This window comes from Procambarus clarkii, chromosome 11 (assembly GCF_040958095.1).
Source record: "Procambarus clarkii isolate CNS0578487 chromosome 11, FALCON_Pclarkii_2.0, whole genome shotgun sequence".
Classification (NCBI taxonomy): Eukaryota; Metazoa; Arthropoda; class Malacostraca; order Decapoda; family Cambaridae; genus Procambarus; species Procambarus clarkii.
Genome location: NC_091160.1, coordinates 51,448,954 through 51,468,006, shown reverse-complemented (window position 1 = coordinate 51,468,006; position 19,053 = coordinate 51,448,954). Strand labels below are relative to the sequence as shown.

At 37.4% G+C, this 19,053-nt stretch overlaps 1 protein-coding gene across 1 annotated transcript; it reads left to right on the top strand.

The window, feature by feature from the left end:
- The first annotated feature begins 3,339 nt into the window (after positions 1-3,339).
- Positions 3,340-3,957, top strand: LOC138363744 (uncharacterized). The gene has a single exon (XM_069323139.1). It carries the CDS (start codon positions 3,340-3,342, stop codon positions 3,955-3,957), a length of 618 nt encoding a protein of 205 aa, XP_069179240.1.
- Positions 3,958-19,053: the final 15,096 nt, after the last annotated feature.

Below are 19,053 nucleotides of genomic sequence, written 5' to 3'. Positions count from 1 at the left end.
GATTAGCGATTTTGAACAAATGAACATATCCATTTATATTTATATAGATTAGCAGTACCCGGCCACCCTTTGCTGTGACTCAGCAAAGCATGTGCGTTGAGGAACCACAGCAACCTTTCCTATCCCTCAGTCCTCCCCACCATTCCCCCTCACCCGTCTCCTCAGCCTCCCAACCATTCTCCACTCCACCGTCCCCTCGTCCTCCCTACCATTCCCCACTCGCCCATCCTCTCTGCCTTCCCACCATGGCTCACTCTTCTGTCCCTTTGTCCTCCCCAAGATTCTCCATTCCGCCATCCCCTCGTCCCCACCATCCCAAACTCCTCTGTCCCTTCGTCCACCCCACTATCTCCCACTTCCGTCCCCTCGTGCTCCCCACCATCTCTCACCTCTGTCCCCTCGTCATCCCCGCCATTCCCCACTCCCTCGTCCGATGCCTTCCCAAATGGTCTGATGTTCCCATAAGAAAATTAGGAACATCAAGTGATCTGATGTTTCCATCACTGAAATATAAGAAAAACAGTTGAAAAATGCAATGAAAATATGAAAAAGTAATAAAAAATAAACTTTACTCACGAAATGAACATTATGGTTATCAACACAGGTAAATTCCAGTGCAACTCACAAAAATAAATAAATAAAAATAAAAAATAAATAAAAATCTATAAAAATTCAATTTATCAATGCAATCAGAAACATTGAAATGGAATTGCAACACATTTAGTATAGATTGTGTGACCCTCTTACATGCATCAGATGGCGCTGTTTTTCAAGAAATGCATAGTTTTACCTGTAACAGGTGTGGCATCTATACTTATACTTACGAAATGAACGGCATGGTAAACAACACAGCTCAATTCCAGCACAATGTCACACAAAATAATTAAATACAAAATAAATTAAATCGAAATCTATGAAAAAAAAAATTATCAACGCAATCGGAAACATTCAAATGGAATTCGTGACATATTTAGTATAGTGTGCATGTAGCTATTATGAGCAACAGATGGCGCTGTTTTTTTCAAAAATGCATTTTTTTACCGGTCACAAAGGTGGCATCTACATAGTAGGTAAATAAAAAGACACACATATTCGAATGGAACGTTGTGTCAAAATTTCAAAGCAATCGGTGAAGAACTTTGGGAGATAAAAGCGTGTGTTGCTCTTACATCAAACAGATGGCATTATTTTCCAAAAAAAGCATGTTTTCTCCAGTCACAGGTAAGGCATGTATATAGTAGGTATACAGAAACACGCGCCTATTTGAATGTAACGTTGTATCAAAATTTCTAAGCAATCGGTAAAGAGGTTTCGAAGATTTCTCTCACATGAAAAAAACAGTTTTTCAAAAAAAGCATGTTTTTTTCCGTCACAAATGTGACATCAATATAATATGTATATAAAAATCTGCTCTGATGCAAATGGAACATTGTGTGAAAATTTCAAGGCAATCGGTGAACAACTTTCGGAGATTAGCGATTTTGAACAAACGAACATTTCCATTTTTATTTATATAGATTAGGAGTACCCGGCCACGCGTTGCTGTGGCTCAGCAAAGCATGTGTGTTGAGGAACCACAGCAACCTTTCCTATCCCCTAGTCCTCCCCACCATTCCCCCTCACCCGTCTCCTCAGCCTCCCAACCATTCTCCACTCCACCGTCCCCTCGTCCTCCTCACCATTCCCCACTCACCCATCCCCTCTGCCTTCCCACCATGCCCCATTCCTCTGTCCCTTTGTCCTCTCCACCATTCTCCATTCCGCCATCTCCTCGTCTCCACCATCCCAAACTCCTCTGTCCCTTCGTCCACCCCACTATCTCTCACTTCCGTCCCCTCGTGCTGCCCACCATCTCTCACTTCTGTCCCCTCGTCATCCCCACCATTCCCCACTCCCTCGTCCGACGCCTTCCCAAATGGTCTGATGTTCCCATCAGAAAATTGGGAACATGAAGTGATCTGATGTTCCCATCACTGAAATATAAGAAAAAAGTTAAAAAAATTAAATGAAAATATGAAAAAAAAAAAAAAATCTATACTCATGAAATGAATGGTATGGTTAACAACACAGGTCAATTCCAATGCCATTCACAAAAATAATTAAATCAAAAGGAAAATAAATCCAAATCTATTAAAATGAAAATAAATCCAAATCTATTAAAATTCAATTTATCAATGCAATCAGAAACGTATTGAAAAATGGTATTGTAACATATTTAGTACAGACTGTGTGATCCTCTTTCATGCAACAGATGGCACTGCTTTTCAAGAAATGCATTGTTTTACTTGTAACAGGTGTGGCATCTATACTTATACTTACGAAATGAACGGTATGGTAAACAACACAGCTCAATTCCAACACAATGTCACACAAAATAATTCAGTAATAATTAAATTAAATCGAAATCTATGAAAATAAAATTTATCAATGCAATCTGAAACATTCAAATGGAATTCGTGACATATTTAGTATTGGTGCAGGTTGCTATTATGTGCAACAGATGGCGCTGTTTTTCAAAAACGCATGTTTTTACCTGTCACAGAGGTGGCATATAGTAGGTAAATAAAAAGACGCACATATTCGAGTGGAACGTTGTGTCAGAATTTCAAAGCAATCGGTGAAGAACTTTGGGAGATTACAGCGTGTGTTGCTCTTACATCCAACAGATGGCATTGTTAAAAAAAAAAAAACTTGTTTTCTCCAGTCACAGATAAGGCATGTATATAGTAGGTATATAGAAACACGCACCTATTCGAATGCAACATCGTGTCAAAATTTCTAAGCAATCGGTAAAGTGGGTTCGAAGATTTCTCTCACATGAAAAACACAGTTTTTTAAAAAAAAACATATTTTTCCGTCACAAACGTGACATCAATATAATATGTATATAAAAACCTGCTCTGATACGAATGGAACATTGTGTGAAAGTTTCAAAGCAGTTAGTGAAGAACTTTCGGAGATTAGCGATATTGAACAAACGAGCATTTCCGTTTTTATTTATATAGATTGTGCTGACCCTGAGCAGGCTGGGACCTGTTCCTATTAATTGTAATTTACCATTATTTCGTGTTTCCTTTGAGTGCTATTGAGTGTCACTATACTAACTGATGGTGATTTTGATGAGCTAACCGGACGTACTACCGTAGTGGTATTTAAGTATTACTCAAATAATAGTTATTCATTATTAGGTAATTAACCTAACCTCCAAACGAGGTAGTGCATTGCCTAGTCAAGAATATATTGGGCTATCCTCACGGTAATTGAGAGTAAATGAACAAGTATTCAAGTTACTTCAGTAACAATTGTTCAAGTTTCACAAAACTTGAACATAAAGCCACCATGGCTACTCCTGAAAAACTAAAGAGATCCGTAATAGGTCTTAAATGCCATTTAACAAGATTGCTCAATAAGTCAGAAAACTTATCTAAGGCAACTCCCATTGATTATCATCAGCTGGAAATATCTCTGAGAGTAGCTAACATTAAATTTGTACAAGTTAAGTCTATGATTGCATCTTACATCAATGTACTAAATGATGTTGACATTGGTCCTGATGAAATAGACCAAACAATAGCAGAAACATCTCAGTATGAAGATGACACTCAAGATGAATTTAATGTTCTACTTGATTTAGTAGAAAAACATAAAGTAAATCCAAATGTTACTGTATCTCAACCCAGTGTATTACAAGCAGAGGTACGTTTACCTTCTTTGGACTTGTCTACATTTGCTGGACTGGATGAAGAAAATTGGGATACATTCTGGACATCATTTAATGTCCATATTCATTTTAAAATCTCTATAAATAAGGTAACTAAATTTTCTTACCTTCAGAGCCTTTTCAAAAGGGAAGCTAAGAAGGTAATAACCAATTTATCTCTCACAGAGAGTAATTATGATGTACCTATAAAACTGTTGGAAGTTAATTACTGCAACAAAGGAACTGAGTGTAACTAACTTATATTATCAATTATTAGATATGAGTTCACCCAGTAACAGACCAGACTCCATTCAGAACTTCAGGTTGGAAGTAGAGTCTCTCGTGAAAGCCTTAGGTACTAAAGTACTAGGTACTAAAGAGGTACTTAGGTACTAAAGAGTAACGCCAGTTCATAAAGGAGGCAATCTGGCAGACATAAACAATTATAGACCAATATCAAACCTACCTATACTATCAAAAATATTTGAAAAAATTATCTACAAACAGCTCTACTCTTACCTCTTAAAATTCGACATACTCAGCCCCTGCAGTTTGGCTTCCGTTCCCAAAAGAGTACCAATGATGCAATTATTAGACTCCTTGATATAATTTACCCAGCCCTTGACAAAAATGAGTTTCCGATTGGACCCTTTATTGACCTTAGAAAGGCCTTTGATACTGTTAATCACAAGTACCTCTTACGTAAACTCCATCATTATGGAATCCGAGGCCATGCCCTGGACTATATCCAATCCTATCTTAGTGATAGACACCAATGTGTAACCATCAATGATATAATCTCTCCCATTCTACCAATAACCGTTGGAGTGCCACAGGGCAGCATTTTGAGACCTCTCCTATTACATATATACATCAATGATCTGCCGAATGTCACTAACATTCTGAAACCTATATTGTTTGCTGATGATACTACCCTCATCTACTCTAACCACAACCCACATACACTAAAAAATGTTGTTAATAATGAACTAAAAAAAAGTCCACTTATGGATGTCAACCAACAAACTAACACTTAACATAGAAAAGACCTACTACATCTTATTTGGAAGCAAATTAGCACATGCAATTCAGCTTCAGATAGACAATGTTAACATTATTAGCAAAAATGATAGAAAGTTTCTTGGCTTAATCCTAGACAAGAGACTCAGCACCCACATACAACACATAACTAAGAAAGTCTCTAAAACAGTTGGTATACTCTCCAAAATCAGATATTATGTATCTAACACTGCTCTCATCTCACTATATTATGCACTACTCTATCCCTATCTTAATTATGGTATCTGTGCATGGGGTTCAACCACTGCAAACTACCTCAGGCCCATCATCACCCAGCAAAAATCTGTGATCAGAATAATAACAAATTCTGCTTTCAGACAACAATCAGCCCCCTTGTTTAACTCCCTAAACATAATCTCACTCCACACATTCTTTTGTGTCAACTACATTTACAAAACCCTGTTCTTAAATGCAAATCCTGTTCTGAAACTCTCCCTGGACAGATGTAATAGGACCCATTATCACAACACCAGAAATTAATATCTGTTTGATATCCCCAGAGTCAAACATAATCAGTGCAAACACTCCATGCAAATAAAGGGACCTAGTTTATGGAACTTACTCCATAATGAATTGAAAAGCTGTCCAACTTTTGCGTCATTCAAAAACAAAACTAAAAAGTACCTAATTTCAATATCAATAGTCTTCTACCTTGTTGCTTTAAAATTGCACTGTATATAGTGCTACCCAATCCAAACATCCTTATCATTGTGTAAGGTTGTTCACAATCGACAATCGACTTGAGAATGGTCCAGGACGGACCAAAACGTCGTCGTCCCTTCACCTTCTAGTGTGTGGTCTGGTTAACTTACCATTGCTGTCTTCTTAAATGTCCCTTCAATTTGCTGTATGGTGCCTGACGCCTGAGAGCTGGGTGGACAGCGTTTCGGATTCGTAGTCCTGACATTCCAGGTTCGATCCCCGGTGGAGGCGGAGACAAAGGGGCAAAATGTTTCTTTCACCCTGATGCCCCTGTTACCTAGCAGTAAATAGGTACCTGGGAGTTAGACAGCTGCTATGAGCTGCTTCCTGAACGATGCCAACACAGAAGACAATGTCCAACATAACAGGCCAATTACACTGGATTAATCTTTGTGTTTAGATAGGAGCTGCCTCGTATGGGCCAATAAGCCTTCTGCAGTTACCTCTATGTTTCACCTCACATTTATCCCTTATGTATCCCCCCATGTTTTCACCTTTATTGTATTATCACCTGACCCAGTGCGGGTATAAAATCAACCAGCATTGGGAGATCTGTTCACTTGAGGATGAACCATGGAGGTTCAAAACGTTGTGCAAATTGTATAAATAAGTGTAATACACTCTATAGTAAATCACTTCTTTTCTTCACCTTAAAAGTACGAAAATGAGTTTTGGAGAATTCCTATTTCAACTAAGCCCTGATGCTAAGAAAATAGTTAGAGGGATATAAGCCCTAAACCAGAAAAAAACAATACAGAATATGCGGTCATATTCAATGAAACATGTTTGAAAGAAAACCTGCTGCCAGTATACACCAACATATATATATATTATTAAATATGACCGAAAAAGTAAGATTAATAATTCTAACACGAATTTTCTCTATCTTTCTTACGTTTCTTTTCACTGTTGATGGTAATTCAAAGATCAATTCTCCAAAATTCATTTTTATTTCTAGTCTGACTAGAACACAGAAGTCTGTCTGTGTCACAGAAGTCTTTCTAGTCTGACATACAACACAGAAATCATCGATAGATACAGCGATAGCAGGCGGCTTGACGTCTGCGAGGCACTACACATCAAGAAGTCAACACCAGCAATCAACAGCCAATTAATGCACAACTATATTCTACCCACTTCAAGACTATGCTCCAATATAGAAGCATCAAGAAATATGGACCAATAGGCTTTCTACAATTACTTTCATTCAATACCCATTGTTTCGTGTTCTGTCTTGTGTTTGAATTTAATACCCATTCAATACCCATTGTTTCGTGTTCTGTCTTGTGTTTGAATTTAATACCCATTCAATACCCATTGTTGAAAGTTTGTTTTCACCTCATCCACCTCACCCAAATGTAGATAAAAACTCGAAGATGTGTAAGCTCTATTTAGTTTCAGTTGTGTGTTTGTAAACTAAAGTCTTTGAAAATGTAATAAGTTTTACGAAACGCGCTCAAGTGTCGCGTCAGACTAGAAATAAAAATGAATTTTGGAGAATTGATCTGTGAATTACCATCAACAGTGAAAAGAAACGTAAGAGAGATAGAGAAAATTCGTGTTAGAATTATTAATCTTACTTTTTCGGTCATATTTAATAATATATGTCTACAGGAAAGACTGCTACCAAAATATACTAATATATATATATATATATATATCTATATATATATATATATATATATATATATATATATATATATATATATATATATATATATATATATATATATATATATATATATATATATATATGTCGTACCTAGTAGCCAGAGCTCACTTCTCAGCCTACTATGCAAGGCCCGATTTGCCTAATAAGCCAAGTTTTCATGAATTAATGTTTTTTCGTCTACCTAACCTACCTAACCTAACCTAACCTAGCTTTTTTGGCTACCTAACCTAACCTTACCTATATATATAGGTTAGGTTAGGTTAGGTAGGGTTGGTTAGGTTCGGTCATATATCTACGTTAATTTTAACTCCAATAAAAAAAAATTGACCTCATACATAGTGAAAAGGGTAGCTTTATCATTTCATAAGAAAAAAATTATAGTAAATATATTAATTCAGGAAAACTTGGCTTATTAGGCAAATCGGGCCTTGAATAGTAGGCTGAGAAGTGAGTTCTGGCTACTAGTAGCCAGAACGCACTTCTCAGCCTACTATGCATGGCCCGATTTGACTAATAAGCCAAGTTTTCCTGAATTAATATATTTTCTCTAATTTTTTTCTTATGAAATGGTAAAGCTACCCATTTCATTATGTATGTGTCAATTTTATTTTATTGGAGTTAAAATTAACGTAGATATATGACCGAACCTAACCAACCCTACCTAACCTAACCTAACCGATCTCTATAGGTTATGTTGGGTTAGGTAGCCGAAAAAGTTAGGTTAGGTTAGGTAGGTTAGGTAGTCGAAAAACAATTATTTCATGAAAACTTGGCTTATTAGGCAAATCGGGCCTTGCATAGTAGGCTGAGAAGTGAGTTCTGGCTACTAGGTACGACATATATATATATATATATATATATATATATATATATATATATATATATATATATATATATATATATATATATATATATATATATATATATATATATATATACATATATATATATATATATATATATATATATATATATATATATATATATATATATTATAATATATATATATATATATATATATATATATATATATATATATATATATATATATATATATATATATATATATATATATATATATATATATATATATATATATATATATTTATATATGTCGAACCTAATAGCCAGAACGCACTTCTCAGCCTACTATGCAAGGCCCGATTTGCCTAATAAGCCAAGTTTTCATGAATTAATATATTTTCTCTAATTTTTTGCTTATGAAATGATAAAGCTACCCATTTCATTATTTATGAGGTAATTTTTTTTTTATTGGAGTTAAAATTGACGTAGATATATGACCGAACCTAACCAAGCCTACCTAACCTAACCTAACCTATCTTTATAGGTTAGGTTAGGTTAGGTAGCCGAAAAAGTTAGGTTAGGATAGGTTAGGTAGTCGAAAAACAAATAATTCATGAAAACATGGCCTATTAGGAAAATCGGGCCTTGCATAGTAGGCTGAGAAGTGCGTTCTGGCTACTAGGTACGACATATATATATATATATATATATGTGTGTGTATATCACGAAAATAAACACGTGATTAAGAATGTGACAATGTCAGACCACGAAGGAAAAATGAAACAGGAAATTTCCTTAAGTACTTTCGTATATTAAATACATCTTCAGCAGGTGAAGGTGACCTTCTGAAGATGTATTTAATATACGAAAGTACTTAAGGAAATTTCCTGTTTCATTTTTCCTTCGTGGTCTGACATTGTCATATATATATATATATATATATATATATATATATATATATATATATATATATATATATATATATATATATATATATACATATATATATATATATATATATATATATATATATATATATATATATATATATATATATATATATATATATATATATATATATATATATATATATATATACATATATATATATATATATATACATATATATATATATATATATATATATATATATATATATATATATATATATATATATATATATATATATATATATATATATATACATATATATATATATATATATATATACATATATATATATATATATATATATATATATATATATATATATATATATACATATATACATATATATATATATATATATATATATATATATATATACATATACATATATATATATATATATATATATATATATATATATATATATATATATATATACATATATATATATATATATATATATATATATATATATATATACATATACATATATATATATATATATATATATATATATATATATATATATATATATATATACATATACATATATATATATATATATATATATATATATATATATATATATATATATATATATATATATATATGTCGTCTATATAGTAGGTAAATAAGAAAAAATTAAAAAAAAAGTGTTTTTTTAAACTGTGTTTTTCATGTGTTTTTCATATGAGAGAAATCTTCGAAACCTCTTTACCGATTGCTTTGAAATTTTGACACAACGTTCCATTCGAATAGGAGTGTGCTTCTATATACCTACTATATACATGCCTTACCTGTGATTGGAGAAAACATGCTTTTTTTGAAAAACAATGCCATCTTTTGGAAGTAAGAGCAACATGCGCTGTAATCTCTCAAACTTCTTTACCAATTGCTTTGAAATTCTGACACAACGTTCCATTCGAATATGTGCATCTTTTTATTTACCTACTATATAGATGCCACTTCTGTGACAGGCAAAAACTTGCGTTTTTGAAAAACAGCGCCATCTGTTGCACATAATAACAACATGCACGCTATACTAAATACGTCATGAATTCCATTTGAATGTTTCTGATTGCATTGATAAATTTTATTTTCATAGATTTCGATTTTTTTATTTTTTTTTTTATTATTTTTAGTGACATTGTGTTGGAATTGAGCTGTGTTGTTTACCATACCGTTCATTTCGTAAGTTAAAGTATGGATGCCACACCTGTTACAGGTACAACTATGCATTTCTTGAAAATAGCGCTATCTGTTGCATGTAAGAGGATCACACAATCTATACAAATATGTTACAATTTAATTTCAACGTTTCTGCTTGCATTGATAAATTGAATTTTCATAGATTTTTATTTATTTTTATTTTGATTTAATTATTTTGAGAGAATTGCACTGGAATTGACCTGTGTTGTTTACCATACCATTCATTTCGTGAGTATAGTTTATTTTTTACTTTTTCATATTTTCATTTCATTTTTTAACTGTTTTTCTTATATTTCAGTGATGGGAACATCAGATCACTTCATGTTCCCAATTTTCTTATGGGAACATCAGACCATTTGGGAAGGCGTCGGACGAGGGAGTGGGGAATGGTGGGAATGACGAGGGGACGGAAGTGAGAGATGGTGGGGAGCACGAGGGGACAGAAGTGTGAGATGGTGGGGTGGATGAGAGGATAAGGGAGGGGGCAATGGAGAGGAAGGACGAAGGGACATATGAGTTTGGGATTGTGGGGACGAGGGGATGGCGGAATGGAGAATGGTGGGGAGGACAAAGAGACAGGGGAGTGAGGCATGGTGGGAAAGAAGAGGGAATGGGCGAGTGGGCAATAGTGGGGAGGACGAGGGGACGGTTTAGTGGAGAATGGTAGGGAGGCCGAGGAGACGGGTGAGGGGGGAATGGTGGGGAGGACTAGAGGATAGGAAAGGTTGCTGTGGTTCCTCAACGCACATGCTTTGCTGAGTCACAGCAACGCGTGGCCGGGTACTGCTAATCTACATAAATAAAAATGGTAATGTTCGTTTGTTCAAAATCGCTAATCTCTGAAAGTTCTTCACCGATTGCTTTGAAATTTTCACACAATGTTCCATTCGCATCAGAGCAAGTTTTTATATACATATTATATTGATGTCACGAAGGTGACGGAAAGAAACATTTTTTTTTAAAGAACAGTTTTTTTCATGTGAGAGAAATCTTCAAAACCTCTTTACCGATTGCTTTGACATTTTGACACGACGTTGCATTGGAATAGGCGCGTGCTTCTCTATACCTACTAAATACATGCCTTACCTGTGACCGGAGAAAACATGTTTTTTTTTTAAATAACGCCATTTGTTGGATGTAAGAGCAACATGCGCTGTAATCTCTCAAACTTCTTCACCGATTGCTTTGCAATTTTGACACAACGTTCCATTCGAATATGTGCGTCTTTTTATTTAGTTCTAAATCAATTGGAAATACCATCACCGAATCGATCTGATGGTGCTTCGTTCGATGTAGAATTGCGTCGTGAACAAAATCACAACACGAGTGATCTGTTGTCATATGGGCAGTCAAACATTCCTAAGCTTGAGCTTAATGCCTTGAGCGAAAAAGCATTTACAATCATATAATTCAAACTGTCAATAACGGGTTTGGAAAAATCTTTTTAGATGCGCCAGGAGGAACTGTAAAACATTCCTAATGAGATTGATTCTGGCAGCATTTCGATCCCAAAATGGCATAATTTTGAATCTCTTGCATCGTCCCGAATAGCTGCGACATTTCTACCAGGTGAAAGAACTGCTACTTCGGCTATGAAATTGCCATTGAACATGCAGTTCATTGAAACTCCCACGTGCAACATTTCAAAAGCATCCGGCATGGGAAAAGCATTGCACAAATGTAAACTTATTGTTTGGGAGGAATGCGCAATGGCCCACAAAAAATCGCTCGAGGCTCTTTATCGATCATTGCAACATTTGCGTGGAAACACCAGACCATTTGTGAACGCATTAATATTGGTTGCAGTAAATTTCAGGCAAACATTATCTGAAATTCCTCGATCGACACCAGCGGACGAAATAAATGCTCGCCTGAAATACTCTACTTTGTGGCGCCACGTAAACACGTTAAAATTAACTAAAATATGCGTGTCTAGCAGCAAAGAGATCCATCAACTGGGATATTCTCACATCAATTTCTGGAAATTGAGAACGGAAACGTGCCGGTTGATCTGACCTCAAGACGAATTTCGTTGCCTCATAACTTCTACAATTTAGTGACGTCAAAAGAAGAATTTTTTGAAAAAGTATTTCCCAATATTCAAACCAATTATAAGAATCACGATTGACTGAATGAACGAGCTCTTCTTGCGGCCAAGAACAAAGACGTCTACGAACTTAACAATATTATTCAGTCAAACAAACAAAGCAAGGCAGTCACATACAAGTCCATCTACACAGTTGAGGAAGCAGATGAAGCGGTTAATTTTCCAACAGAATTTTTTATTTCACTCGATCTGCCAGGGAAACCATCATATGTACATCAGTTGAAAATCGGTGTGCCAATTATGATGTTGCGAGATATCAACCAGCCAAAACTTTGCAACGTCACGTGCTTTGCAGCAAAAAAATTATTCAGCAATGTCGCAGAAGCAACAATCTTGACAGGACTTTTGAAAAGTGAAGATGTCCTCATTCCTCTCATTCTTATTATTCCAACAGATATGCCATGTCAATTTAAGAGATTGTAATTTCCAATTCGATTGGCGTTTGGAATTACCATCAACAAAGCTCAGGGCCAGTCTTTAGAATTGTGCAGTTTACATCTAGACACGGATTACTTCTCACATGGACAATTATATGTTGTGAGTTCTAGAGTCGGCAAACCAAACAATCTGTACCTCCACATACAATGGAACAACAAAAAATATTGTATACCCACAAGCATTATGAAATTAAACATATTAGAAACGTGCACTTTCTCATTTCTTTCTTTTCCATTTAACCAGACTGAGCCACAGCAACGCGTGGCGGGTACAGCTAGTATATAAATAAAAATGGAAATGTTCGTTTGTTAAAAATCGCTAATCTTCGAAAGTTCTTCACCGATTGCCTTGAAATTTTTAAACAACGTTCAATTCGCATTCGAGCGGGTTTTGTATACATACTATATAGATGTAACGTCTGTGATTGGAAAAAAACATGCTTTTTTTTAAAGCTGTATTTTTTGTGTTTTTTTCAAGTGATGGTAATCTTTAAAACCTCTTTACCGATAGCTTAGAAATTTTGACACAACATTGCATTCGAATAGGCGAGTAATTTTATATACCTACTATATACATGCCTCACTTGTGACAGGAAAAAAACATGTTTTTTTTTAAAATCAGCCCCATCTGTCGGTCGTATGAACAACACACGCTATAATCTCCGAAAGTTCTTCACCGATTGCTTTTAAATTGTGACGCAACGTTCCTTTCGGTGCATGTTTTGATATATTTACTATTTAGATGCCACACCTGTGACAGGTAAAAACATACATTTTTTAAAAAACAGCGCCAACTGTTGCACGTAAGAGCAACATACGATATATAAGATATGTTACGATTCAATTTCAGTGTTTCCGATTGCAATGATATATTGAGTTTTCATAGATATTGATTTATTTTCGTTTTGATTTAATTATTTTCTGTGACATTGCATTGGATATGATTTGTGTTGTTTACCATACCGTTCATTTCGTGGGTATAGCTAATTTGTTTCTTTTTTCATTGTTTTTCATTCTGTTTTTTTATATCTTTTTATTTTTCAGTGCAATTGGTGGGGAAATTGAGCTGTGTCGTTTGATCAGCTTTTGAATTGAAATATTTTGTTAGTATTTTTTGTTTTTGTTTTTTAAACCTGAAAATGGATCACACGTTTATTTCACAGCTGCAAATGTGCAACAAACAGCTATGCATCTACCGGCTACAACGTTAACTGCTTCCTTCACTTGATGTCAAAATGACACGTTTGCGAAAACATTGCTGTATTCTGAAGTGCCTACATATTACACAAGGAATACCAGTTGAAAATCCTTTAAACGACGTAAACGAATAGAGCGAGTAGAAGGACAACGTGGCATATTCAAACAAACTACGATAGGCAGACATGACTAGGGGACACCATGCATTACAATCAAGATGAGTGCTTCTTTCGTCGCAAGCTGTTGGTAAATGTTCCCGGTCCAACGTCTTTCCACCAATTGAGATTTGTCGGCGGTGTAACACATGCCACTTTCCGTAATGCATGTCAAGCTCTGAATTTATTAGAGAACGACTGACACTGGGATGTATGCATTAATGACACATCCAACACGTCACATCCAAATCAAATTCGTGCATTGTTTGCAATCATATTGACCACCGGCTCTCCTTCGTCTCCAACAGAGTATGGGAGAAACACAAATTGCATATGGCTGAAGATATTGTCCGTCGAATACGCAAGAAAAATTCATATATGAGCATAAATTTCACAGCAGAAATCCACAATGAAGCATTGATAATGATTAAAGATTTGTGCATAGAAATCGCGAACAAAGTTCTCATTCAATGCCATCACCGAATCGATCTGATATGCTGCTTCGACGGAACTTTTGTTGCATCGTAAACAAAATTACAACATGAGTGATCTGTTATCGTATGTGCAATCAAATATTCTTAAGCTAACGCTTGAGCGAAAAGGCAATTACGATCAAATAATTCAAACTGTCAATAACGGGTTTGGAGAAATCTTTTTAGATGCGTCTGGAGGAACTGTAAAACCTTTCTAATTAGATTGATTTTGGCAGCATTTCGATTCCAAAATGGCATAACCTTAGCTTTTGTATTGTCCGGAATAGCTGCGACATTGCTACCAGGTGGAAGAACTGCTACTTCGGCTTTGAAATAGCCATTGAACATGCAATTCATTGAAACTCCCACGTGCAACATTCCCAAAGCATTCGGTATGGGAAAAGTATTACAGAAATGTAAACTTATTGTTTGGGATGAATGCACAATGGCCCACAAAAAAATCTTCTCGAGGCTCTTGACCTATGATTGCAAGATTTGCGTGGAAACATCAGACCATTTGGGAATGCATTAATATTACTTGCAGGAGATTTCATGCAAACATTACCTGTAATTCTTAGATCGACACTAGCGGACGAAATAAATGCTTGCCTGAAATATTCTACTTTGTGACGCCATGTAAAGATGTTAAAATTAACTACAAATATGCGTGTCCAACTGCAAAATGGCTCATCATCTGAGATATTCTCACATCAATTTCTGGGAATTGGGAACGGAAACGTGCCGGTTGATCTCACCTCAGGAGGAATTTCATTGCCTCATAATTACTACAATTTATTGACTTCAAAAGAAGAATTGGTTGAAAAAGTATTTCCCAATATTCAAACCAATTATAAGAATCATGGGGAGTCTGGCCCTTGCTTCGGTAGGGGGCAGACGTGTTGCCACGGCGCTCTGGCAGTTGGTGCTTGTTTCCAAGTTTGGCCAGTTGGAGGTGGGTGTGTCTCTGCCCGCCTGTGCTGACGTGGAATTACGATGGGGGTCCCTCTCCCCCTTATCGTCCGAGCTCAGTCTGTGGGAGTCGAATATTCTGTGTGGGCCGGTTACCCAGAGATTGTGCTGGCTTGTGATTTGCTATCTGTCCCCGTGTTAGCAATTTATGGGGTCGAGTTGGTAACGGCCCATCGGGCGATAGTGAAATTCACGGAGGAGATGGCGTATCACGATTTTCTCCGGCGATACGAGGGGCGGAATTACCCCTGCCCTGCCAGATGGTGCGGGCACTGTGACCCTCTCTGATCGAAGTGGTGCCCTCACTTACGTCAGTGTTCATGGGGCTCCCTTGGAGTTTCCAAAGGGTCTGCTATGGCCTGGGAAGTCTGGTCAAGCTTACAAGAGGAAGTATCCTTACAATTTTTTCCCGGAGAAGTACATTTCTCACATTGCTACGGCGGTATTTCGGCCGGGTTGGCGCAGTGGTTAGTGTGCGGGTGAACGTGGTGTCTTCCAGTTCACTTAAGGGTGTGAGAACTAACATTCGCACCCTGGGCATGAGACTCTGGGCAGATATTCCGTCCTCTGTGCGCCTTATGGGGTACAACGTTCGGGTGTTTTATGCCCGCCAGCCGCGGACGTGTTATCGTTGTGGCCTTTTGGGCCATCAGGCTGCTGACTGTTCTGTGCCTGCCATTGCACCAGTGAGGTGCAGGTGAGGAATCCTCCTCTTCAGTGAGGAGGATTTTCCGCCGATTCCTGTGTGGAATGATTCGGTGGATGTGGACGTCTCTTCAGCTGAGGAGGTGCCCTCTGTGTCAGCTGTTGCACCCCCTGTTGTTGTCGCCTCTCCTCCGGAGGTTGTGTCCTCGCCTGGTGCTCAGCCTGCTCCGGCTGGTGTCTCTGAGCCTCTTCCGACTGCCGTTTGCTCGGACCCCTCGTCTGCCAGTTCTTCCTCTGTTGTGTGTGTCCTGGTCCCTGCACCCTCGCCGTCTGTTCCGGCTGTGCTGGGAGCTGGGGTGGATCCGGCGCTTCCTCCTGTGCATGGCCTGGTGCCCCATGTGGTTGAGGATGCTGCCATACTGCGGCGTGCGTCGGTTCGCCCGGCTAGTGTTGCGCGTGTCGCCGAGTCTGCCTCCGGGTCTGATGATGTGCGGCCCGAGCCTAAGCGTTCCCGGCGTTTCTCTTCTGCGTGGGCTGAAGTTGGCGATTTCGACGAGTGTGGTCCTTCTGGTGACGGTGGGGTGGCTCCGATTGTGGTGCACACTACGGTGGTGGCGGAGGTACACTTGCCTGAGGATGCCAGTGCCGGTGTTTCGGCCTCCCCTTCTGGTCTGGTGTCCGAGGGTCCTGCTTCAGGTGTGTTGCCTGCGTCAGATGGCTCCGGTTCGTCGTGGGGGGGTGGTTCCCCCTGCTGAGGTTGGTGGTGAGCAGGGTGGCCTGATGATGGTGTTGAGAAAGGATGCTCGCTCTGGGAGTTCTGTGGCCCCTTCCTCGTTACCCGTTTCCTTGGCAGCGGTCATGCCGCCTCTTCCATCTCCAGCAGTCTTTTCCGTGTCTCCTGCGGTCTCCGTGGAGGTGCTACCGTCTCATCGTCCGGCCCCTGCTCCTGTGCGTGCGACGGCGAGGCAGTCTCGGCATCCCTCGTCCGCTTCTCCAGTGTCGTCTATTTCTCTGAAGGGCGTGGATGGCGCTCCCCGGCCTCGTTATGCGACTTGCGTCAGTGACCTCGGGTGTTGGCCGATGCCGCCCGATCTCGATGTTCCTGAGTTTATGGTACCCCCCTCGGCAGAGGGGGATCAAAAACCATACCGACCTTGAAGATTTGGTCTGGGAAGCTTACAAGAGGGAGTATCCTTACGATTTTTTCCCGGAGAAGTACATTTCTCACATTGTTCCTCGCAAATGATTTCTGTGTATTCTGTGTTTCCTGTTGTGTGCATGGTTGTGGTGTGCGGATGGGGTGTGTGTGTGAGTGGGTCGGGTGGGTTTTGTTTCCCGGTTCCTGCGTGCTCCGGTTTGTGTTGTGGGTTTTCTTTGTATGGCTGGTGGGTGGGTGTGCGGTTGCTGTGCGTTCGGTTGTAGATGTCGTGTGCGCTTGTTTATGTCATATTGTGTGCCCTTCAGGCTGTTGGCGTGTGCTCTTTGTTCTGTTTTGCCTTCCGTTTGTTATGGCAGATTTGTTTCCTTTATTGTTATTCTCCTTATTATTGTATATTTCTCGCCTCTCCGTATGTGTTTGAGGTGTTAGTAGGCTTGTTTTGTGTGCATTTTGTCCTGAGGTTTTCCCCTATGTTTATCTTCCGCTGTGTTTATATTTGTGTTATGTATGTATATGCATTTTTGTTTTGTGGTCAGCCCTTCTGGCTTCTCTTGATTTGTTCCTTTGACCGTGTACATATGTGTGCTTTGTGCTTTTTACCTTTGTCCTATGTCATATTTTTTTCTGCTTTTATTGTAACTTATATGCATGCTTGCATGTAAAAAAAAATATATATAAGAATCACGATTGGCTAAGTGAACGAGTTATCTTGACGCCAAGAACAAAGATGTCTAAGAACTTAACAATATTATTCAGTCTAACATACAAAGCAAGGCAGTCACATACAAGTCCGTCGACACGATGGTGGAAGCAGATGAAGCGATTAATTATCCAACAGAATTTTTTAATTCACTCGATCTGCCAGAAATACCACCACCGCACGAACTGCAATTAAAATTCGGCGAGCCTATTATCATGTTACGAAATATCAACTAGCGAAAGCTTAGCAACGGCATGCGGCTTGTAGAAAAAATTATTCAGCAACTTCGTAGAAGCACCAATCTTGACAGAACCTTTCACAAGTGAAGATGTTCTCATTTTTCTCATTCCTATGATTCTAACGGATTTGCTATTTCAATTTAAGAGATTATAATTTCCCAATTCGATTGGCGTGTGCAAGCAACATCAACAAAGCTCAGGGCCAATCTTTAGAATTGTGCGGTTTAGATCTAGACACTGATTGCTTCTCACATAGACATTTATATGTTGCGTGTTCTAGAGTCGGCAATCAGACAATCTCTATATCTTCACACACAGTGGAACAAGAAAAAAATATTGTATACACACAAGTATTGTGAAATTAAACATGTTAGAAAGGAGAATTTTCTGTTTTCTTTCTTTTCCGTTTAACTAGATTGAGCCACAGCGACGCGTGGTGGGTACAGCTAGTGAATAAATATATATATATATATATATATATATATATATATATATATATATATATATATATATATATATATATATATATATATATATATATATATATATTTATATATATATATATATATATATATATATATATATATATATATATATATATATATATATATATATATATATATATATATATATATATATATATATATATATATATATATATATATATATATATATATATATATATATATATGTCGTACCTAATAGCCAGAACGCACTTCTCAGCCTACTATTCAAGGCCCGATTTGCCTAATAAGCCAAGTTTTCATGATTTAATGTTTTTTCGTCTACCTAACCTACCTAACCTAACCTAACCTAGCTTTTTTTGGCTACCTAACCTAACCTTACCTATAAATATA

Excerpts from the sequence above, each read along its gene's own strand:
- LOC138363744 (XM_069323139.1), top strand. The coding sequence starts at position 3,340 with ATGGCTACTCCTGAAAAACTAAAGAGATCCGTAATAGGTCTTAAATGC.